This window comes from Rutilus rutilus (assembly GCF_951802725.1).
Source record: "Rutilus rutilus genome assembly, chromosome: 24".
Lineage (NCBI taxonomy): Eukaryota > Metazoa > Chordata > Actinopteri > Cypriniformes > Leuciscidae > Rutilus > Rutilus rutilus.
The window spans coordinates 28,309,882-28,334,454 of NC_140228.1; the positions used below are offsets into that span (position 1 = coordinate 28,309,882).

At 39.0% G+C, this 24,573-nt stretch overlaps 1 protein-coding gene across 1 annotated transcript in view; it reads left to right on the forward strand.

The window, feature by feature from the left end:
- The window catches only part of pard3aa (par-3 family cell polarity regulator alpha, a), a 444,866-nt gene that overhangs the window by 192,969 nt on the left and 227,324 nt on the right, over positions 1–24,573 (forward strand). The window contains exons 6-8 of the mRNA XM_084398765.1: positions 15,481–15,578; positions 17,216–17,299; positions 21,806–21,931. Of these exons, the coding sequence (XP_084254891.1) occupies positions 15,481–15,578; positions 17,216–17,299; positions 21,806–21,931 (308 nt within the window). The remainder of the gene's footprint in view (positions 1–15,480; positions 15,579–17,215; positions 17,300–21,805; positions 21,932–24,573) is intronic.

Below are 24,573 nucleotides of genomic sequence, written 5' to 3' on the forward strand. Positions count from 1 at the left end.
GTTACACATGTGTTTTATTTCTCAACTGTTTACGTTCGCTTAAAACATAACTGATTGTATTTAAGTGAATATTCACCAAAACTGTCCGTTTGACATTATTTTGTGTGTATTTGACTGTTTCAGCGCAATAAGCAATGAAAAATAACTCAATTTAGTTCTGAGAGATGGCTTTATGTGCGCACACTTTGGATGTGATCACAAAATCTGCACGAATAAGTGAAATTATGCACAGTACATGCAATCTCACACCAAAATTCTACCCCTGTAACACCAACAATATTCATCCGGAGCAAATGAAACGAGTGAGTAAAGGGACGCGGGTTTGAGTGTAACTCGCTGTCGGAGAGATGAGAGAGAGAGAAAGAAAGATCAGCTGGTATCGTGCATCTGTTCTGTGGAAAATTAGTATTGGAAGCGTTTCAGATATTTCAGTATCAGTGTTGAAACATTTATATTTTTGACAACACTACTTTGCACTTTATTATTTCAGATGCCTTTTTAAAAGACTACAATTGAAAAATGTATATATTATATATAAAATTCAACCCGCCAAAGTGTCTAGTAGGAGGGACCTTTTTAGACTGGCTTTATCTGGATTTTCCAGCAGAATTTTTTTTTAAATCACAGAATAAATCCAACTCACAAATAAGTGCCTGGCTTCATGAACTTTTAAGAGTTACTCATTGCAAGTCTTTGTTATCCGTGCTTCAGTTGTCCTGACCGTTGTGACCCAGAACACAACACATGTAGGAGGTGACCTTTGTTCCTCTGTGCCTCCATGGTGAAGACTGAGAACACACTGTTTTCATCACCTTTGATTATCATGGCTGGGAACCTATAGTGTCATTTTAGGATGTGCAGAAGTTTGGGGATGATGTCATGACACATTGGTCCTGTCTGGGAATGAGTGGGGCTGGTCAAGGCCATTGTTTGACCTACCTGCGCTGGTTAAATAATTGCAGGTGAACTGTTTCTTTTCAAATGATTTTTTGGACACTTGAAAAGGGGTCGACTGGAAGACAATGCTAAATCATCGATTCGATCTCTATAAGGAGGACTCTTGATCAAGGTGCTTATCAAGTTACTTAGTTGTCCCTATACTCCATGTTCATGACATGATCTACACTGTCAAATTTGACATGATCAGTAAGTCATGACAACATGTTTTTACCTTACTTCAACTCATCAAAATAAGTTAAGCAAAGTTATACAAGATACAATAATTTTTTTTTTTAAGTCAATGTAAGTTGAAATGACTTACACAGTCAAGTTTATTGTACTTAAAAATGTAAGGCATCAAGTTTTGTTGTATTTAGACCACCAGACACAGCTATTTGGGAACTTTTTCCTCTGCAATTCACATTTCTAATGGATCAAAACATTCAAGGCATGTTCTTTGGTCTGCCTGAACTCCCATAACAATTGTTTGGCTCTGAATGGAGTAGCCAAAGCAAGCTATATTAAGACTACAGATCTTCTACACATTTTGTACTTTTTGTGCTTGCTGCAACCCTAGAAGCAGCATTCTTTTGTTTTTCTTGCTCGGTCCAGACACATTCAGTAAAAAATGTTCTTCCTTTTGAGGTGGACTGAGCTCTGTGACGAGTCTAGATACGCCACTGTTATCTTATTTGTACATAAGAAAGAGGCATTTTGGGGTTTCTTACGAGACTTTACCTTTATCACAAAGCATGGCAGCAGATAACGAGACCAACGGACCAAAAGGAGTCTGAAGATATGACTTGTTGTCCATTTTGTACAAGTCTTTGCATCTATCCCGTCTGTCCCACTCTCTAGTCCAAGAAGTGATTTGCTTATATTTTCTGTCATTCCCTCTCTCAACATAAACATACTCTTCACGCTATTTTGCAATGGAAGGTTTACTTTAAAAGCTATTCGTAGCAACTAGGACGTAGTTAACAATTTTAGGCGACATGAGCGACTGGCGATGCAACAAAGTTGAGTAACTTGCAATGAGCAGCAACCACCAATGAGAGTGACGACTGCTGAGGTCACATGATCCACCTTCTGGTACTGTAGTCGATTAGGAGTTCCTACTTGTACAAAACCAAAAGTAAAATGATTTGACAACCTCAATGTGAGCAAAATTGACTTCTGCTATTGAAACTACGTCCATTTTCTGTCTGATGTCACAGAGCCCTCCGATATGTCCGACCTATAGAATTAATATGGATTTCATGAACGATTTTTTTTGTTAACTCAAACTCACTTCTCAAGGTTCACACTTTTTGACTTGTTGTTACTCTGAACTGTACTAACAATCTTCTTTTCCTTTCCATCTTTTCTATTTATACACAGAGTTCTGACTGAACAACATCCGAGTCTAATAAGGTCATGTTTTTGTGGCAATATTCCTCTCGCTGTCAAAAAAAAAAATCAATGAAGGGTGCTTATCTATCCATCTTGACACATGGCGTGATACTCTTTGCACCTGTCGTGCAGACAAAACACAAAACACAAAACGCATCCTCCTTTTACCTGTAAAAAGGAGTCTATCCTCCACAACACATCAAACCTGTCATTACTTCACTTGGTTGTTATTTATGTTCTCTCTTTCTTTTCACCCACTCTTTTATTTCCACATGGGTGATTATGAGTGTGTTATGTCCTGATTAGAATTAGTGAGTGCACTTTGTGCTCTGCTCTACAGAGTGAGAAATCACTCCTTCAGTGAGAATAATTGAGCCCAGGCCCGGTTGCCAGCTCATTACCCACAAATCATAGTAGGCTGGGGCAACTTAGCAGGAGACAATAATGACTTTGGGGAATTTGGAACCTCACTGTGGTGAAAACTGCTGTTACGCTAAGGGCATATCAGAGGTGGGGAACTCACAATACAGGGTGGAGATGTATGAAAGTACGAGGGAAGTCAAGATGTGGGGTTACTTTACTCAAATGCAAATGTTAGATCTGTCAGCGGCGATGCAAAAGACTACTGTGCAACACACTGTGAATGAAAGTAAAACGAGGTTCTTGTCAGGCAATTTCTCAGATGGAGGGTCCTCACAAATAGACTGGACTTGATCCAAGCTCCGTTGTTGACGGACTGCGGGAATTAGCCATGCTTGAAAAGCGCTAACATCCATCAAAGGTTTCACATTTGTAACAGACAAATTCTTTTCAAAGCCCATTTTGGCATTAAGCGGCGTCTCCCTTTCTTGCTCTCTCTCCAGCTAAGTGGTCCACACCTGGACGCAATTAAATACCCAGAAAACGAGGGTAATTGAGGGAAGACGTGTCACAGTTTACGCAAATAGCGAGTGGTCCCAAAACATTTCGAAAGCTAAGACGACTGTATTCTTCCACACCTATTAGACTAAACTCTCTTGCGCCATTTATTTGGATGACAGCTACGCAATGAGGTAGAAGATAGACTTTGGAGACTGACAGTATCCGATTTCCCAGCCTTGCTGAATAATTAATTCCTATTTATTAGATTTTTTTGTGCTGTTTTCCAGTCTTTGTTCCAGTTTATAATGTGAGCGACTCCTTTGCTCCAAGTCATTTGTCTCAAATGAGTCCACTCCACAGTGTCCGTGTCCATCGTACCAACAGGCCGCTTTCGTTCTTTTATTGCCTCCATTAGAGTGTAATGCTTTTAAGTTGCCATAGGAATATGGCCAGCCGTAAACAGCTCTACTTCTGTGAATGGAGTCCAGGAGGAGTCCTTCTGCCCATTTAGAGAAAAGAGAAACGCATTTGATGTGCATGAGTGGCGAAGAAAAGGTCTGCGGTGGCCCTCTCAGAATTGACAGGAAGGAGTGAAATGCAGATACAGGCTGAGTGGATGGTCTATCTGCTTATTTCTTTCTGTGGGAAATGAAATCACTCGCAAATTGGTCTCTGCAGGATGGGGACCGCATGGTGGGCTTACTTGTCTCCGTTGTGTGGGGAGTCCCTTAGTTCCACAACCTGGCTGTCCACAGGTGAAGCATAATGAATGCAGAGATGAATATGCATCGGTAGATGCTGTTCAAAAGTAAATTGTGCGTCACATGCTGTTATTTTCGATGAAGACTTCGTTCCCACCAGTATGAGGCCATTGCCGGTGTTCAGCGCTGTGAAATGATTGAAAACCGAACTAGCTTGTCCCTCAAGTGCCAGCTTAAAATTCAAGAATAAAAAATGAAAAGTCTATCATGGAAATATGTTTAAAGAAAATGACCTCAACCAGTAATATTTGCATGTTGATCGCATAAAAAATAAAATAAAAAAAAAGAAAGAAAAGGAATGAACAAAACATAAGAATTTGAAATGAAAAGAATTTACTTTAAACTGCTGTGAAAGTATTAGTGTACCTGGTTTGTTGGTATGATGAGTATCATTAAAGTCACTGTTCATTACTGTGAAATAATTAACAGCCAAACCATCTGTTCATTAAGCACCAGCTAAAAAGCCATGAAAAGGTGTACTTCGTAATTACAAGATAAAAGTCTTCTCATGCAGACACATAAATAAATAAAAATTGATATATATATATATATATATATATATATATATATATATATATTGTATTTGTATATATATTTGTATTTGTATGTTAATTGCATACAGTTTTATTATTATTCTTTGGGACACAAATGGAAATGTTAGGAAGTCAAATTTTACAGATATCTGATAAGGAACAGTCTGAAAAGCACATCAATCCTTACATGACTTGCTTTGTTTGAATGTGAAAAAAATTTAAATAAAATTAAGAATGTATACAACAGTTGTGTTTTATGGTGTTATAATTTACTTTAGCATATATTAGCAGTCATTTACTACACATTTTTTTCCTAGTTTGTGTAGATCTAATAGTCCTTCATGGAGTTTCACTTTAAGGCCAACTTCTTTTTGGACTGCTTTTAAACTGCTGGGCTACTTTGAGTTATTGCTTTCTGCTTCATATGAATTCCGGTGCGCTTCAAAGACTTTTCCTCATTCTTTCCTAGTGGAACAGACTCCGGAGTGGGAGGATGTCTTGGATGGTTGCACCTTTGAACCTGACTGATGCTTTTGTGATTGGTCTAAAAATACAGCAGGTAGCGCAGGCTGTCAATATATCAGGGATCTCTCTCACAGCGGAACAAGGGCGGAAAGGGAATCAGTCATGTTTATTCTATAAAACAAAAAGTTTAGCGCATACATGGTGACGTGCTTCTCCGCTCCCATGCTTTCCTGTGTTTGTTCTAGCCTTCATTCAAGTTTCTGCTAAAATGTTGTATGTGTTACTTTTGGCATACGGGCTTTTCAAGTGGGAATAGCAAGTGTGGATTTGCATTGTCTTGAAATATAAAAGCTGCCCCATTTCAATTGTTGGCCCATTATAAATCAGCTTCACAATGAAGTCAGTGAACTTGGTGCTTACAAGATTCTTCCTATAAAGTGTTGAAACATGAATGAGCAGACTTTCCTGTACAGACAAAGCGGCGCAGGAAGGGCTGTAACCTGTCGTGAACCAAACGTGCAAGCATTTGGATAAGAAGGTTAGCAGAATCATGTTTTTTGTAATGGCAGGTTTATAGAGGGAACACCATCAGCATGGCTTCCCACACACAGATTGAAACAATACCAAAAATAATAATAGTTATACTTGCTGTGTTTTGCATCAAATATGTCAGGAAACTGTAGGTTGCAGAAAATGCTAATGCTCATTGACCTTTCGTCTTGTAGCCTAAACATAGAAATGGGCTAAATGCAATCTCACGAGATTAAGGAAAAGGCTTGCATTGAGCTTAGATATGTTTGGGCTTTTTACACAAAGGAATTGATATCCATATTCCCTTTCGGTCATTCATTGCATTCAAAGGCTACCAGCTGTACATTCCTATTAAATAACTTGTCCCAGTGAGACACAGACACACACACACACACACATTCTTGTACATCTATCTTTATGAGGACATTCACTGACACAATGCATTCTCTAGCCACTTACCCTAACCTTACCCATCACAACTAAGTGCCTAACCCAAACCCTGACCCTAAACCGACCCTTAACCTCATTATAACCTTATCCCTAAAACCAAGTCTTGACCCTCAAACAGGCCTTTAAAGGCTCTCAGAAAGTGAAGACCGGCCAAAATGTCCTCACTTTACTCTCTTTGTCCTCACTCCAATGGTCTAAAAGTCAAACTGGTCCTCACAGAGATAGTTATAGTACACACACACACACACACACACACACACACACACACACACACACACACACACACACACACACACACACACACACACACACACACACACACACACACACACACACACACACACACACACACACACACACACACACACACACACACACACACACACACACACACACACACACACACACACACACACATCCAGCTGCTTTTCTAATCCCAATTCCGATGAATTTGTAAGTGTGAATTGGATTATATATACAGTATATATGTGTGTGTATATATATATATATATATATATATATATATATAATAGTTATAATACTTTTATATATATAGTCTGTTAAATTTCACATTGCAGTTCAGGACAGGCACCTGTGAAGTGTTTAGGACTGTGTGTGTGTGTTATTCAGCCAATCACAGTGTTGTCATGATGTCATTTTCCTGCAGCTTCAGAGTGATCAGTCATATGGCAATTACAGTTTAAAGGATCCCGGCTGCAGGTCTGAGCACCCATGGGTACAGATGGCCGATTTTAAATCGCCACTAAGATGAATGTGAATACTAATGGGCAGCTCTCTCCAGGTGTTATATACCTCTTTAAAAATAACTGATGTGTTTCAGCATATCCAGAAATGATCCTCTGGAGTTCTCATGAAATTGCCGTTCTGTTTCCACTTTATCCACCGATCTCTGCTAATGTCTTTATGATCTCAGGTTTTTGTTGCTTTTTGTAATCACACATATGCTCAGTGACCTTCATGGCTTAGAGCCAGATTAATAGCTCCATACGGAGTTAGAGGGACGATCCTCCCTCTTAATCACCTCTAAATTATGATTAATCATGGAAAAGCAGTCATGAGTGTGCAAGATGTTCAGCTCAAGGCGGTTCAGAGTTAGCTGTCTTTTTCTATATCAGGGAAATGTGCTTCAGTCTAGCTTTTCCAGTCACATGGGTTCACTTTTGCTGTACCATGGTATTATTATTATTTTTGACAATTAATAAAATGTTCTGGATGGGGAAAATATTCTAGAAACAATACTGATGCAGGGAGACATGAATGGCAAAGTATGTGACCACATGTTATATTTAATAAGTTGGCCATTGAGAAATTGCACATGGACAAAGCAATATCAATCACCCACTCAGCTGAATATTGGGGTTTTGCTTATGGTCTTGTGATATTGTTGGCACTATGTCGTCGGACATTCTTACAAAGAGAAAAACTCCGGCTGAACCAGCAAATCACTTCAAAAGTGGCCCCAGACAAAAGCAGGCAGTGATAACTCGATTTTCGATAATTCATGCGCTCTTAAAGCTCTGTGTGGGATATGAGAAAGTATTCCTGCCTGTGGTTATTGATGAAGGCATGCCAGTTAAAGGCACTGCCTGCTTTAGGTTTTATTATTGACTAAATGATTGATTTAAACCCTCATAATTAGCTGACCTAATTTAATAAAAGTGCAATTTAACTATACTGCAGCCCCACCGAAGCGTGCTGTGGCATTGATAGATATGCCTGTGCGTGTATGAAATCACAACTGACAGATGATGTATTTGGTACAGATGCATTTGGTTGACTGAATGAGAGAAAGACAGAGAGGGACATTGACATTTTGTCCCGTGTCTCACTCCGGGTCACTCTCGCTAACTTCTCTCCTTGATCTAGACAAATGTGAATTAGCTCACGTATCTGATTTAATTTACTTAATAGCATTAAGAACCTGTTTGGCTTTAATTTGCTCAAAGTAATCCTTGGCCGAGCCAAACTTTTATATGCCATTAGCGGTGTCTTAAAAAAAAACAAAGGGGAGACAGGTTTAAAGGGGGTGATGTCTTTGTTGATTTAAACGAGGGAAAATAAGAGTTGAAATACAGTGGCAGAAATAAAACGTTGCTCATTGGATTACAGGAAGCCATGTTTCAACTGCTGCCTGCCTAAGTTTATGAGCATTCAGATAGTGTTTGCTAAATCAAGCAGCACTATTTCTATTGCTCATGTTTTGTTTTGTTTGGTTTGAGTTAGTTTGGTTGGTTTTAGTTTGGTTAGGTTAGGTTAGGTTAGGTTAGGTTAGGTAAGGTTAGGTTTGGTTGGATTGTGTTGGGTTGGATTGGGTTTGGTTGGTTGGGCTAGGCTGACTTTGGTTTGATTTGGTTGGGTTTGGTTTGATTTGGTTGGGTTTGATTTGGTTTGGTTTGGTTGGGCTAGGCTGACTTTGGTTTGGTTAAGTTAGATTAGGTTAGGTTGGATTTGGTTTGGTTGGGCTAGGCTGACTTTGGTTTGATTTGGTTGGGTTGGGTTAGGTTAGGCTGGGTTGTAGTTTGGTTTGTTTTAGTTTGGTTAGGTTAGGTTAGGTTAGGTTAGGTTAGTTTGGGTTGGATTGGGTTTGGTTGGTTGGGCTAGGCTGACTTTGGTTGGATTTGGTTTGATTTGGTTGGGTTTGATTTGGTTGGGCTAGACTGACTTTGATTTGGTTAGGTTGGATTTGGTTTGGTTGGGCTAGGCTGACTTTGGTTTGATTTGGTTGGGTTTGGTTTGATTTGGTTGGGTTTGATTTGGTTTGGTTGGGCTAGGCTGACTTTGATTTGGTTGGGCTAGGCTGACTTTGATTTGGTTTGGTTAGGTTAGGTTAGGTTGGATTTGGTTTGGTTGGGCTAGGCTGACTTTGGTTTGATTTGGTTGGGTTAGGTTAGGCTGGGTTGTAGTTTGGTTGGGTTAGGTTGTTGTTTTTATATATTTTTTTTGGCTGGGCTGGTTTTGGTTTGATTTCGTTGGGTTTGATTTGGTTTGATTTGGTTTGGTCAGGTTAGGTTAGGTTGGGTGGTGGTTTGGTATGACTTGGCTTGGTTTGGTATGGTTTGGTTTGGTTTTCTTCTTAACACACTAAAGACAACTCAAGCTCTGTAGGGGCCCTCAGTACCATTCAAAACCACTGAAAACAGAAAAATTAAGAAAAAAAAAAATGTGGGGAACACATCATATTTCAAGTGCTGAGCTTGTTTTGTCTGAAATAAAAAGCGCTAGATAAGCTGTCTCACTCCTTACTGCCCCAGAACAAGTACGTCTCTCTTTGAAGTCTCATTTTCTCCCACAGGTACCATTACAGGAGAATATGAAAGTGTCTGAGCATGAGTTTAAAACTTGGAAATATTACCACCCCACTTACTGAAGGCACACTCATGAGCCCAACAAACTGACAACACACCAACACAACTCTCAGTTCTCGCCAAACAGCTGAGCCGAATTTCCACTGGAGACACATAACAATCGCTGTAGAAATGTTGCAGCTGATATATATGTCATATTACAGAGGGTGATGTTTTTGAAAAGAATCACACTGTTGTCACTTTTTTTTTTAAAAGGACCATGATATTTAGTTATTTGGCCATGGTAATAATATGGTTCTTTGGACCTTGGTAAAACCATCATATTATTTGAAGGTCATTGGAGTACCATGTAAGTACTACGATATATGAATGGTAATCATACAATGCAATGGTGTCTGGTATTTTCACTGTACCATGTAACAGTGCTTAAGGGAAAAAATCAATTAAATTCAATCAACTAGTCTTTTTCTTGAAAACAATACGAAATAAAGATTTTTTTTTTTTGCAATTATAGCATCTCTTTGTGGCTTTGTTGATGTTTGTTTGTATTGATGGGTCGATTCTTTTATCCGTGTTGAGGACAAGAGAAATACTCTGATGAAAAATAAGTTAATCTAAGATTTAATCAATGCACAAGATGACAGACATATTACGAGGCCTGATTATGGGCGTGCATTAATGGATTTTACAGTCGCCTGTTAATATCCCCTGTGACATGATAAGTGTATGAAATGTCTATTCCAAATGGGCTATATTTTTTCATTTGACACTCTAAATAAACAGTGGCACAAACCAACCACAGTGGGATAGTGTTCGTATAAGTAGATTACAGTAGTGGGTCAGCTTTATGTCCGGTAATGACTTTAAGTCATCATTTAGGTCCTTTTAGCATTTATTCCCCCAACACAAATACTAATAAGCATCTTGGAAATGATGAGTAGTGTGATCCATTGACTGTTGTAATGGAGATTTTGTTTAGCGGTGGGATGAAATGACCCTGTGTTTGAGAGAAGGATGTGAAAAACCCAAGTCACGTTCAATTAAATCAGTCTAATTGAGGTAATAGGAGTTGCCTCCGAGGACAGACATACTATAATGGCACATTGTGGCGCCTACAGAAGGCCTTTCATCTCCATTTGAGTACAGCATCTATTTCTTTATCGTCTTGAATCTTCAGTGGGTTCCAGTTGTGTATCACCTACCGACCCTATCAGCGTCATATAAGGGTCACCAGTTCCACCAACCAGACACAAGAGTTTTTGCACAGCCATAGTATTTCTCATACTACTCTAATTTGTTATGGTTGGCTTTTACTGTGTTGTTTTTTGGGTGTGTTTTACTGAAGGTAATTACCAACTTTTGTACGTAGTCAGGAACTGGACTAAGGTCACTATTATCGGAGGTTTGTAAATATTTGGACAATTATTGTTTGAACAAATTGCCCACTTCCTTATATTTTCTTTACGGCACTTTTCCCGGACTTTACATTGGACATGGATATAGTCCTTTAGATAAAAACGCAGAGCTGTATGTTTGTATATAGATTTTAAGATATTCCCCACAATTAGTGAGGAGAATGGAAAATGTGTCTTTGTTTTTGTAGTGGTCTCACATAGCCATGTTTTTGACTGTCAGCGTATAGTCCAGTCCACTTTACTGCTTATTTTTAGCCTACTGATTATTTCTCAGACAGAACACAGCAAACTAAGATAGTTCTAGACTTGACTATTTAGCTTAATTGCCACTAAATTCCTCAAATTAAATTTTCATGCCATTCACTTTAAAAATGTAGCCAAAATCAGTGACTAGTTCTGGTCTCTTAATTAGACTTTTTTTTTTTAGATGCTCAGATTTGGGAGACCAGCTAAACCAGCTGAAAACCAGCTTAAACCAACCAAGACCACCAAACCAGCTAATTTGGCCTTTTTTTGTTTCTTTAGCCTTTTCCTTACTGTGTTCCCTTGTAAATACAATTTATTTTCCACATGAATTAAGAAGTTTGAGGGGACAAAAAGCCAAAAATCAGATTGAACCTGCTGTTTTTCTGCTAGTGCTTGAGGTTGTTCTGTTCTGTATGCATCAGACAAACTGAGGCTGAGACTTGCGTTGTGTTATTAAAGTCACCATGAAATAAAAAAATTCCATTGTTATTTTTTTAGGCAAAATATATAAAAAAATATATCTGCGCACATCATTATTTATTTTTTAAATTCATGTTCCTGGTAATCTTGAATCAGAATAAGCTCCTCTTGCCGCATCTCTTTTCTTCTCTGCACTGTAAAAAAAAAAAAAATACATCCCCAAGTCAAAATGTTCTAGTGACTGGTCACATCTAAATTTTTCAATTAGTCTGACGTATTATTTCTCATTGAGCCAATGTTAACAGACTATTGCAACAAGAATTGCACTTGGGCCAATTAAAAAATTTAGATGTGACCAGTCACTAGAAAATTTTGACTTGGGGATGTATTTTTTTTTACAGTGTGATGATGTGGGCGGGGCAACCTGTCACTTATATGAGATCAGCCAATAGCAAACCACAACCATCCAATCAAGCACAATCAAGCCCCGCCCTACATTTGTTCTTGTTCCAGAAGCCGTTTAACTTGGAAATACATCGCAATATGGAAGAACAGACTATTGCAACTTCCATTTCATGCTTACTTTAACTATTGCGATCTTTGTGCGTAAATTCGACCCAGTGCTAGAGGGGAAAGCTCCACTTCTGTCACTGTCATGTTACACCACTTGTCAACTGCAAAACGTCCTGATTTCCTCTGGTTGTTCTGGAGGTCAAACACTGGTTCTCTCCACAGACGTGACCTTCAAGCCCTGCAGCAAGGCTTCGATAAGATCATGCTGGGCTCTGTTTGGATTTCATCCAACATACTGGATATCAACCATGAATGTGCAAGACTTTTGATTCATTAGCCGCTGTAGGCAAACAAATAGAAGACTAACAAAGTGTAGTCTCAGTAAAACTATTTGCGCTACAAACCAGTGTGTTTATATATACAATAATACATTACATAAATATGATAATATTAATACCAGTTTCAATTCCAAGCAGCATAACGCAGTGTTTGTAGCTAAAACAGCTAGAAACGTTAAAAAAAGGTGAATAGTTCAAGTTTGGAAAAATGCAGTCCCTTCAGCTCCTCACAAGCTAGCAGTCTCTCAATGTGACGACCTCCTGCATCTGCCAGGAACAATAATATAATGCACTGTCTGTCTAATGGCCAGCTTTGTAACCTCTGGCTTCCTGTAACTGCTGCACTGAGTGGCTTCTGGCCTTCACCCAAGCTCACAAACACACACAAACACACTTATTTTTAGTCGCCACATATCAGCAGACGCCTTAAGCACCCAAATGACAGCAGTGGATTCATCCCTTAAAGCTGATGGGGATCTTCGCCTTTGGGTCGCCCATGAAATGACCTTCTCCATGCAGGAGTTTTTCAGTGGAGCTTTTACATCTGGCAGGTGTACAGAACCGGACAATGGGCTTCTGGCATCCAGCCTCGGTTTCTGTGTCTTTCATTACTGCCGCTACCAGGCAAAGCGACACTTTGTGTTCTGTGCGAATGACTTTGTGACAGGAACCATTCTCTCCTGTCCACAAACGCCTGGACCGGCTCTCATGGTCCAATGTGACGCACGTCACCGCTCAAATTTATCTCTTATTGCTAATAAGCTCATTCTCAGGCGGCAGAAAGCTGAATTCACAGCTGAATAGAGACACTCCAGCACAGCTGCATTCATGTCACATGAACGTTTCTCTACTATAACTACTCAATGCATGTCTTTATCTTTTTATATGTATTTTTATTTTTTTATGGTTATGTGAGCAGCTTGTGTTAGGAGAGTTAACAAGGACGTCATGTACCTACTTGAGGGAACATCAGTAGCAGTCCTGACCAACTTTGTGCCCTAAACATAAGACAGCCCCCCCCCTCAAAAAAAAAAACATTTATTTACTTATAATACGTACAACCTAAAATAATAATTGAATATTCAAAGATACTTTAAATGTGCATGAAATGTACATCTATATATACAGTATATACACACACTTTCCATTTAAATAATATATAACTATCAATTAATTGTCATCATTCAACATTTTTTTTAACGATTTTACAATGAAATTGGGAGGTAAATAATATTGCAATGAAAATAGATCTAATATCCCTATGTGTTTTCCATTTTGAGGAAACACTGTTAATATTGTATTTATTTATTGTTCTGTTACATATTGTCATGTAAATATTGTCTTATTAATTTTCTGCATTTCAGTCCAGACTTTTCTATCATCATGCTTCAAATATCAGATATCAAGATTGAAAATCAGTGAGACGTATATACCTGTCAATGTGGAAATCTGACCCAAATTGATGCAATAATTCTTAATTTAGTGCCGTGGGTGACAAGGTCTGATTGAATATTCCGGATCAAATATAATTAGGATTTCTTCCAACCCAGCACAGAGATACGAAGGCAAACATCCAGCCATTTCTGTCACTGTATTGGGATGCAGATTGCTAAACCACAGACAATCGACTGTGTTTGGAGAGGCAATTGACTCATTTTCACCAGAATAAGGTAACAGACCTGGCGCTGCTTTTTTAGAGGTTTGCTAATAAAATTTTCATGACCTCTACTCATTCTTTAACCTCTACAACAATAAAAAGATACAGACAGGAGGAAATAGGACTCCAGTCATCCTCTTCAGACTCGCGGATGCGTGTGGTGGAGGGTGACGGTCTGAAAAGACTGAATGCATTTCCATATAAAGACGGAGAAGTGCTTATTTAGATGTGCTTGACATTTTGGTGAGTGGGGAAGGTTAAGGGTGAGACCACTGGAATATTAATATCCGTGGCTAACAAACCATTGCAGAATCTCGCCCCATGTCTAGACACTCACTTGGCTTTGGAAATGATCCACAGTCAAGGGTTCGAGGGGAATTAATGTGTGGAATATATTCTGTTGCTAAACTCGATTGAGGAGTTTTTTTTTTTGGTCCCTTTTTCACTTGCATTGACATGCATTCTCAGACATAAAGGAGGCAATATCGGGAATGAGTGTAAATTAAATTTTTTGTTTTAGACACTTTTTTTTTTTTCACGAACTCATAAATATCCCATGAATTATTCCAATGGATTACACTTCTTTCCTTTCTCCTCCAAAACCTCACACTGTAAAAAAAAAGTTTTCAAGTACAATAAACTTGGATGTCATTTCAACTTACATTACATTCGACTGACTTACAAAATTAGTTGAATCTTTTATAATTTAATAAATTGAGTTAAAGCAATGTAAAAACACATGTTGTCATAACTTGTTGATCATATTATTTTTTTGCACGTATGTCTTCTCACCTATTTTCACTTTTATTCACTTATTAGGATTATTCACTTTGGGAATGTCGATGGAGTATGTGAAAGCATTAGACCATATAACTTATTTTTCATTATTATTTTATCTGACAAATCATAAAACGTATTTATTTACTTAAAATGATGTAAGTTTGATTATCTCCTGATTTTATGCGTAAGATGAATGTTCTGTTATGCGTCCATAAGTGTGATTGGATCTGACTTTAGAGACTCATTGAAAGGCAAGGTGTAAATTCAGTCCAGCTAAAGAATATTCGTGTTTGAAATGCATGTCAGTGTCGAGACGGCCTTTGTTTCCTATTAAGCATGACTAAACATTTCAATGATGGCAGCTGGAATGCTTTTTGTGGTCATCCTGTCAATATGTTTGATGGGATATCCTGACTTCAATCCTGCCTTCATTATTTGACAAGACCTTATTGTTATACGTTTTTTGAAGAATTGTAAACGACATCTGCACATATCAGATGTGTCAAGAGGTTGAGAAATAGAAAGACAGAGAGATGTAAATTAGATAAGGATATTGAAAGAAACAAATGAGCATCCACTCAACCCTTCCCTTATCCGATTAGCAGCAGACCTGAGCGGCCGAGCCCAGACTGATTGATGGAATATGAATAATCGATTACAGGCATCTTTTCAAAGGCACGCTCTGATGTCACGACTGCACCAGGGCCGTTCTCTCAGTCAACCTGATTTAAAACAGCAGCCATTATGGTCACTCTATTAGATTAGAGCAAGAGAGGGAGACAGAGACTGGGAGGTTTATGTGAGATGTAAGGTAGAACCATTGACACAGTGTTTTTTCTCTGGTGCCCCACAGGAAGAAGAGGAAGACGAGGAGAGAACAGACAACGGGAAGAACGGAAGGATAGAACCGGTGGGACGGGCGGATTCCTGTGTAGAATCGGCTTCACTTGAGTAAGTCGTCGCAGGAATTCGTGAAATTGATCCGCTGTGTGTCTTTCTTAGAACCTCCTTTGTGTATCCCCCCAAAAAAACAATGTCTTTAAGAAAAAGTTCACCCAAAAATATTAAAAATAAATAAATAATAATGAACACAAATGAGATATCTAGAACTGCGCTTTTCTATGCAGTGCAAATCTATTTACCATTGGCTGTCAAGCAACAAAAAGTCCACACAATGCATATAGTCTATTCAAAGTCATCTTAAAATTGAAGTCTGGCAATCAATTGTATTTTATATATTTCAAATACTGTAACAGCTTAAGATTAGACAACTAATTAACATATTTATAGGTTGATTAAAAAGTGTCAAAGTGAAATGACTTTTGAGAATTCAACCTGCCCAGCATAGCGACGGCTCAACCAATGGCATGAGTTTGGGGGCGGGGCTATCTTTTTTACTGACCAGTGGCAGATGGAGGGCGTGTTTAGGGTAAACTTGCTCAGAAACAATCAATATTCTTCCACCTATGTTTCTTATTCCTGTTCTTAAAACTACAGAAGTTATCCAGTCAAGTGCAGTGAGTGATTGCTCTTTTTCTTTTGTTGTTTGATTAACATTAAAAACACAGATAGCAGCAGGAATATTAGGCTACTGTCACTTTAAGAGTGAATGCGTGGATCCGATATACTGATACACATGCATTTTACTTCTCAACTGTTTACATTTACTCAAGACATAATTGACTATGTTTACAAGGAAACTCGCCAATATGGACATTGTGACTTACTTGTGTTTGAATATGTCTGTTCAAGCGCAAGAAGCATGGAAAAGTTCAGTTCAGTAAAACTTTATTTCAAGTATCAAATAGCTTTTAGTTTTAGTTCATTATAATAACCCTGACTTGTGTCCCAAAATATATATTTTTTGTGTGAATTAGCCTTAATGTAATGATTTAGTCCACCGGAGGCAAGTTGAAGTGAGAACCCAAATACAATTTATTAACAAAACGTGATCAGACATAAAACAAAGGCATGACGAGACATGAAACAAGAACATCGGCAGGGAACAATCAATACTCGACTTATCAATGAGGGCTTAAATACACAGACTAATTACAAGACAAGGAACACCTGTGAACAATGATCAGACGATTAACCAATGACAAGACGCATGGCTGGATCACATGACAAGACACAGAAACATGACAATGACAAGAACTAGAAACAAAACCCAAACCGTGACACTTAAACTGTCTGGGAAAGAACGCAGCACCTCATCAGTGTTGTTGTCCTCTCCTTATCCCATGCATTCTTGCCATATGTTTTCTCTCTCACAGGTGTAGTGTTCTCCATGACTTTTAAAAACCCCAGACCTAGCCCACTGCAGGCCTCAATCTGATCCTAATCACTTAATTGAAGTGTCTGTTTGGTTCATCCATCGACCCGTGTGTCTTAATGGCCCCTGGAGTTATAGATGGACTCATACTGGGCTGGATCTAAACTAGCATTAGCTTCCAGCGCAACGGCTCATAGCGACTCGTAGCCGCTCTGTCATCTTCGAAACTTTTTATGTATTGCCTTTTCTTTGTTTACTACTTTTCTTCTGTTTTGTTTCTCCTCACATTCCCCTCATTTTTCAATGTCCCTAGTGAAATGTTAAAGCCGGTTGAGGTGTCCAATGGCGGCGGGCCCCTAGGAATACACGTGGTGCCTTTCAGTGCCAGAGATAGAAGGTAAAGCTCTTCAATTTGTCTACCATGAATTTGTTTTATTCTTGCCAACTCAACGTGTTTTTAATCTTTTACACCCTTTAATGAACATTTCTTTGCAGTTTTGTTCTTAATAATCCAGTTGTGTCCTCTGCATCCTTCAACTTTCTTTCATACCTTGACAAGTTTCCCTCAAGGTGTCTATGCGGAAGTTGACGATTATTCCCCAGCATGTACAGTATCCATTCGAGATAGTTTTTCATCATTCCTCAAGGACGTATTGACAGGATGGCGCTCTCTCGAGTGGGTCTGTGGGACTTTCTATACCTAGTGAATGTTCTCCAGTTGAATAATGAAAGCAAAGCTTCGTGGAATGGGACACTGCTTAAACAAGGACAAAGGGGACACGGGGCATGGCGCTGAATAAATTAGGTAACTTTATTGCTATAGGAAAACCTCAATCCGGCCAACTCAATTCATCTAATCTGCTTCACCCAATCTGACTAAAAGCTCATCCATATCATGGGTCGTTCACAACATCCAAGGTCAGCTGTTGTAAGAATCACCAAATGAAAAAAGGAAGGTGCAAATTAATGAAAAAAGTGTTCAAATGCTGTAGATGACGACTATAAAGGGATTTTCTGAGAGCTTTTTATCAGCTATAAAAACGCATAACCTTTCCAGACCTAATTTGATGCTGGTATATAAAATGAATGTCAAGCCAAAAAATAAAAATAATAATATGATGAGTTTCAGTATTGGATTCATGGTAAATGGATAGATTTAATAATAATAATAATAATAATAATAATAATAATAATAATAATGATAACAATTACCACAATTATCATTAAAAAAAATATATATATTTTAAATGGCCAAGAACTAATATTCAGAACTTAGTTTAATTGTTGATATGCTTGGCATAATAATACCTGCAATGGACATTTAATTTAATTTAATTTAATTTAATTTAATTTAATTTAATTTAATTTAATTTAATTTAATTTAATTTAATTTAATTTAATTTAATTTAATTTAATTTAATTTAATAAAAATAAATAAATGTGATTTCATTGTATTACTTTATTTTATATTATTATTTAATTACAAAAAAAAGTTTTTATTAATTTTTAATTTTTTAATTTTATATTAATAGTAGGCTGTGAAATAAAGCTTGAAATCTGTTGAGACTGCACCTTAAGAATTGAAACATTCTTATATTACAGTGACGATGCCACTCTTTTTTTTGTTAAATTCGCACTTATTAGTATGCATCTTTTCATACATTACCATCTTTTTTTCCCCCGCTCACATTCAGTAGCAATCCGTCCTGGTCGTCATGTCCTGGTATAAAATCTCAGTGTTGTAAATGGACACAGACGTGATATTTTAGTTAATAACTAATCAGAACTGTCAATTATACTCACCCAATCACAATGGCACACTCCCACAGCAGCACGTCTGTAATGACTTCATCAGCCTCTCGCCGTGTGATTGGTGCGAGGTGTTGAATGTTCACTCATTAGCATCTTGATGGAGGGCACTGAGGTGACAGAGTGTGAACTTCTACAATGACCAGTGTCTTCTCTCTGCCAACAGCATGAGGCGTACGACATCTCAGAAAATGACACGCACGTGGAGTCTTGCGGAAACATGACTCCAGTAACGAGATCTCATCACATGACCAGTGTTCACGGCAAACAAGTCAGGGTCTAATTGCTCGCCATAAATGGATCCTGATTGCATTGTTATTCAATTAAAGGCAGTGGAAAAGAACAGGTGGTCTCCTTCTCGCTTAGTCTTCTGGGCCATCACTCAACAGACAGGCGTCTCTGGTTATGCTAAAGCCATTTAAAAGTGGCAGTGGACTGTACAAGTCTGGTTTCACTCAATAGAACTAAAACGATCTTTCAGATGTATGGCATATATGCTCCAAATTCTGTGCATTTCTTTTATACCACGTTGTCAAGTGCTCCAAACAGGACATGAAAGGAGATTATATTACACACGAAAGGTCCTTACTTTAAATGGAAAATGCATACTTTTGAGTAAATAGTCTGTCAGTATCGAGATCTAATGGTCTTGCGTACTTTTAGGACTTTTATTTAGGATGGATAGAATGCAAATTGGACACAGCCTTAAGGTATGGACACACTAAGTGCTCCATTGGCTTCCATTTATACATATGCAAATGCCAAAGAGAAGAAAAGCAAGGATAGAATATTCACCTTTTGCTGTAAAAAAAAAAAAAGCCATTGGAGATTCTGACCTGCAAATTCATATAGAAAAAAAATTACCGAAATATCCCAGATAACATGGATATTAATTGGAAATGAGTCAATATTACATTTCTGGCCAATATTATGACTGATAACTGATAAATGACTGATATTAAAATTACCATTTTGTCTAAATGAAAAAAAAAAATAATGACAAAAAAACCCACTAAAAACTAAAATTGTTCCTTTTAAGTGCTACAGGTGAGTTTAAGCATTGCAACACTATATGAAGTATGAAGAACTTATATTCATTTGGAGATTTGTTTTAACGTTATGGCTGAAAACCCATAAATGGCTGAAATTAAAACACTCTTTTGTCTAAATAAATCAAACAAATGCTACACTTAAACAAAAGTCAATATATGTTTAAAATGCAAGTGAATTTATGCATCACAAAAATATAAAGTACTTTTTAATATTTGCTAAAAATTACATTAGTGTTTTAAAAGTTTAACTGTAAGTGAGCGTTGGATGGCAGATGTAATCTATAAAATAAGGGCAATGCTAATGCACAGTTAAACTAATGTACACTTACAGATAAATGCATTTCCATTTATTGGATAATGAATGCATTAATGTTTTTCATTTACAGCATATCCTGTCGGCCATATTTGTTGCGTGTTTTGAGGTCATTTTCCATGCTTGAAGTTTAGCGTGACGCACCTCTCCTTCTTTAAGCTGATGAATAATGAGCCTCTACAGATTGTACATCAGTCCAGTGGGAGTTGAGCTGATCCTCGGCTTCCCCACAGCTGGTTTACATCCAGATTATGAAGACAAAGTGCAAGCTGTGTAATTACTTCACAAGACCACACCATAGACTCCGCACAGCCAAGCTCTCCACTCAGACTAATCACATCTTTCTAGTACACAGTTTGTTCCTTTAAAGGAGGGTTTGATCCATCCATCCATCCATCTGTTTCTCCAGCTCACGCAATGAAAGTTTTTACGGCGTAATGTTTCCTTCTCCCACATCACTCACTCAGCTCAGGTTCTGCTGTCTGTGCATCCATAGGATCTATTCCCTGTCCTCTGCGATCGGCACACACACACATTCATGCTTCCTAAACGTATTAATGTATTGTTTAAGTAAAAGTTTGGTGTTGAAGATTGCTGATGTTACAGACTCAGGCCTCGGGAAAGAGGAGAGAGTTCGTAAGCTCTGTTTATATCAAAATCTCCTCTGCACTTTTTTTTTTTTTAAACTCATCCGATTCGACGGTGCGGCTCACAAGATTATATCTCAGGGTTTGTAGATTAGGGAATCTGAAACCACCGCAGGTCTGAGAACCGGGCCAAAAAATCCATATGGCCAAAGTGGGCTTTAGTTCAAAAAGTCCTTTTTTGATGTATTGAGTTGAAAGAGCCGCTATAGGAACAGTAAACTTTTCAAGATCAATGGGGTGTGTATTCTTTTTTTTTATAGTTTTTTTTTTTTTTTTACTTTTTTCTTTGATAAATGTGACAGCTCCATCAATTTTTTTATCCTTTTTGAATATGACATAAATATTATGTTCATATCTGTCTAATCTTGTTATGAAGGATGCAGTGGTTTTTTTTATTTTTTTTATATATATAATTGTGGTTTTGTGAGTTACATGCATTTACCATATGACCTATGATTACCATAGTTTCCACTTTATTTTACAGTGTCCTTGTTTCACGTTACATGTAGTGATACTATAAATTATGCATAATTACATGCAACTAACCCTCAACCAAACCTAATCTCAACCCTATAGTAAGTACATGTAGATACTTAATATTACTCAGTACTTAAATGTATAATGACAGTGTAACACAGACACCTCAAAGTAAAGTGTAACTAATAATAATAACACAAAGACACTGTTAATTTGTTATAATGTAAAGCAGGAACAGTACATACACTTACAGTACATATACTTGCAGACATATACTATACCTCAGAAAGAACTGTGTAATATAATCTGGGTTAAGCTTAGGTTCAGGGTTAGTATCTATCTAGCTATTGTAATTACTGTAATAAATGCATGCACATGGGGAACAGGACTGTCTACACAAGTAACAATGATTGAAGTAACTGGTATTTTTGCTGAAGCTGTGGTTACCGTAGTAAATATTTGTAGCACTCTGAGCTACAGGGGTCTCCTGATTTCTCGAAATATCTTTAAAACAGCAAGTGCATCTGACTGAATGATTGTAATTGCACTGAGTTCTCTGACAGTAATGTGCGCTGTGTCTCTGATGTGTGCTGTGACTGTTCCAGGACTCTGGGTTTGTTAGTGAAGAGGTTGGAGAGAGGCGGAAAGGCGGAGCGGGAATCTCTGTTCCAGGAGAACGACTGTATCGTCAGGATTAATAACGGAGACCTGCGCAACATCCGATTTGAACAGTAAGCCTCTCTCTGGAGGAGACGGAGAGAACGTCTTTACCTCTCGTTTCTCTCACAGCTGCTGCTCTGCTTTATCCTTTCAACCTCTCTGTCCTTTTCACACTTTCATGAGCTTTCAGTCTTCCTCTGAGCTTTGAAAGTCTCCTCAGTCTGGCCGTCGACCTTCACAATGTTCTTTCATCTCCTCTCTCGCTAACTAAACAAAGACAAACATCTCTGTTCAAAGCTTGCAGAAGTTGTCAATGGGATCAGTTGGAACAATAGAGGTCATTGAAAGGCTTATTATAAAATTCCCTTGATTTCCCTGATGTCTGATGCACTATGATACTGTTAAACTGTATGAAACTGACTGAAACTGAACTTAAAAGTAACTCAAAAATCCCTCATCAGTCCAAAATGTCTGTTTATTGAAATTAACCTGCAAAAACTTTCTGAAATTATTGAATATATGAAATATTGACATTTTTTTTAGTTATTTTATTTATTTATCTATCTATCTATCTAGGACCCATTGACAATGTTAATTTGCTACTTTTGCACTGAAAGAAGAACTGTTGGCGATCATATGGCGATTCATATTACTTCTGAATTTAATAGTGGGCTTAATCACTTCACTAATAATTGTGCACAATATTTTGCACACAATTTCAGCCGAATTCACACTTTTTGTTTTGTTATACTTGGGACAGCAAGCAAACACCCTAGCAACACCCTAGAGACTTGACTGTGGACTCTTTTCACTTGTAAATGCAATTTGTAAATAAAATGAAAGAAAATACACTTTATTTGAAGGTGTCCTTGTTACAGTATAATTACAGTATACATTTACTGTGAGTACTTAGTAATATTAATTAACAACATGCACTTACTATTGGATTAGGGTTTTGAATTAGGTTATAGTTGTTACTATAACTTCATGTACCAAGCACACCATAAAATGTAGTTGAAGTATTATTTTCCATCATCTCAGTAGCGTAAAGTAGCGTACAGTTTGCTCTAAGGCAGATTATGATGAACAGATATGAATATTGCTTGTAGAAAAGAGGTCTTCCTTCCACATCTCTCATGACGAGCTTCCTTTGGCCCGCTCTCGGGTGTCTCGGCCTGGTCCAGATGATCCAGATGCCTGGTCTCATCTGTGCACGAAGAGAGCAAACTCAATAGGAGAACACCCACTGAAAGACGCAGGGCACTGAAAGAGGAAAACACTGGACAGGGTTCGACAGGGCACTGAAAGAGGAGAACACTGGACAGGGTTCGACAGGGCACTGAAAGAGGAGAACACTGGACAGGGTTCGACAGGGCACTGAAAGAGGAGAACACTGGACAGGGTTCGACAGGGCACTGAAAGAGGAGAACACTGGACAGGGTTCGACAGGGCACTGAAAGAGGAGAACACTGGACAGGGTTCGACAGGGCACTGAAAGAGGAGAACACTGGACAGGGTTGGACAGGGCACTGAAAGAGGAGAACACAGGACAGAGTTCGACAGGGCACTGATAGAGGAGAACACTGGACAGGGTTGGACAGGGCACTGAAAGAGGAGAGCACTGGACAGGGTTCGACAGGGCACTGAGAGAGGAGAACACTGGACAGGGTTCGACAGGGCACTGAGAGAGGAGAGCACTGGACAGGGTTCGACAGGGCACTGAAAGAGGAGAGCACTCGACAGGGCACTGAAAGAGGAGAACACAGGACAGGGTTCGACAGGGCACTGAAAGAGGAGAGCACTCGACAGGGCACTGAAAGAGGAGAACACAGGACAGGGTTCGACAGGGCACTGAAAGAGGAGAACACTGGACAGGGTTGGACAGGGCACTGAAAGAGGAGAGCACTGGACAGGGTTCGACAGGGCACTGAAAGAGGAAAACACTGGACAGGGTTGGACAGGGCACTGAAAGAGGAGAACACTGGACAGGGTTGGACAGGGCACTGAAAGAGGAGAGCACTGGACAGGGTTCGACAGGGCACTGATAGAGGAGAACACTGGACAGGGTTGGACAGGGCACTGAAAGAGGAGAACACAGGACAGGGTTGGACAGGGCACTGAAAGAGGAGAGCACTGGACAGGGTTCGACAGGGCACTGAAAGAGGAGAACACAGGACAGGGTTCGACAGGGCACTGAAAGAGGAGAACACTGGACAGGGTTGGACAGGGCACTGAAAGAGGAGAGCACTGGACAGGGTTCGACAGGGCACTGAAAGAGGAGAACACTGGACAGGGTTCGACAGGGCACTGAAAGAGGAGAACACTGGACAGGGTTCGACAGGGCACTGAAAGAGGAGAGCACTGGACAGGGTTCGACAGGGCACTGAAAGAGGAGAGCACTGGACAGGGTTCGACAGGGCACTGAAAGAGGAGAGCACTGGACAGGGTTCGACAGGGCACTGAAAGAGGAGAGCACTGGACAGGGTTCGACAGGGCACTGATAGAGGAGAGCACTGGACAGGGTACGACAGGGCACTGAGAGAGGAGAACACTGGACAGGGTACGACAGGGCACTGAGAGAGGAGAACACTGGACAGGGTTCGACAGGGCACTGAAAGAGGAGAGCACTGGACAGGGTTCGACAGGGCACTGATAGAGGAGAACACTGGACAGGGTACGACAGGGCACTGAGAGAGGAGAACACTGGACAGGG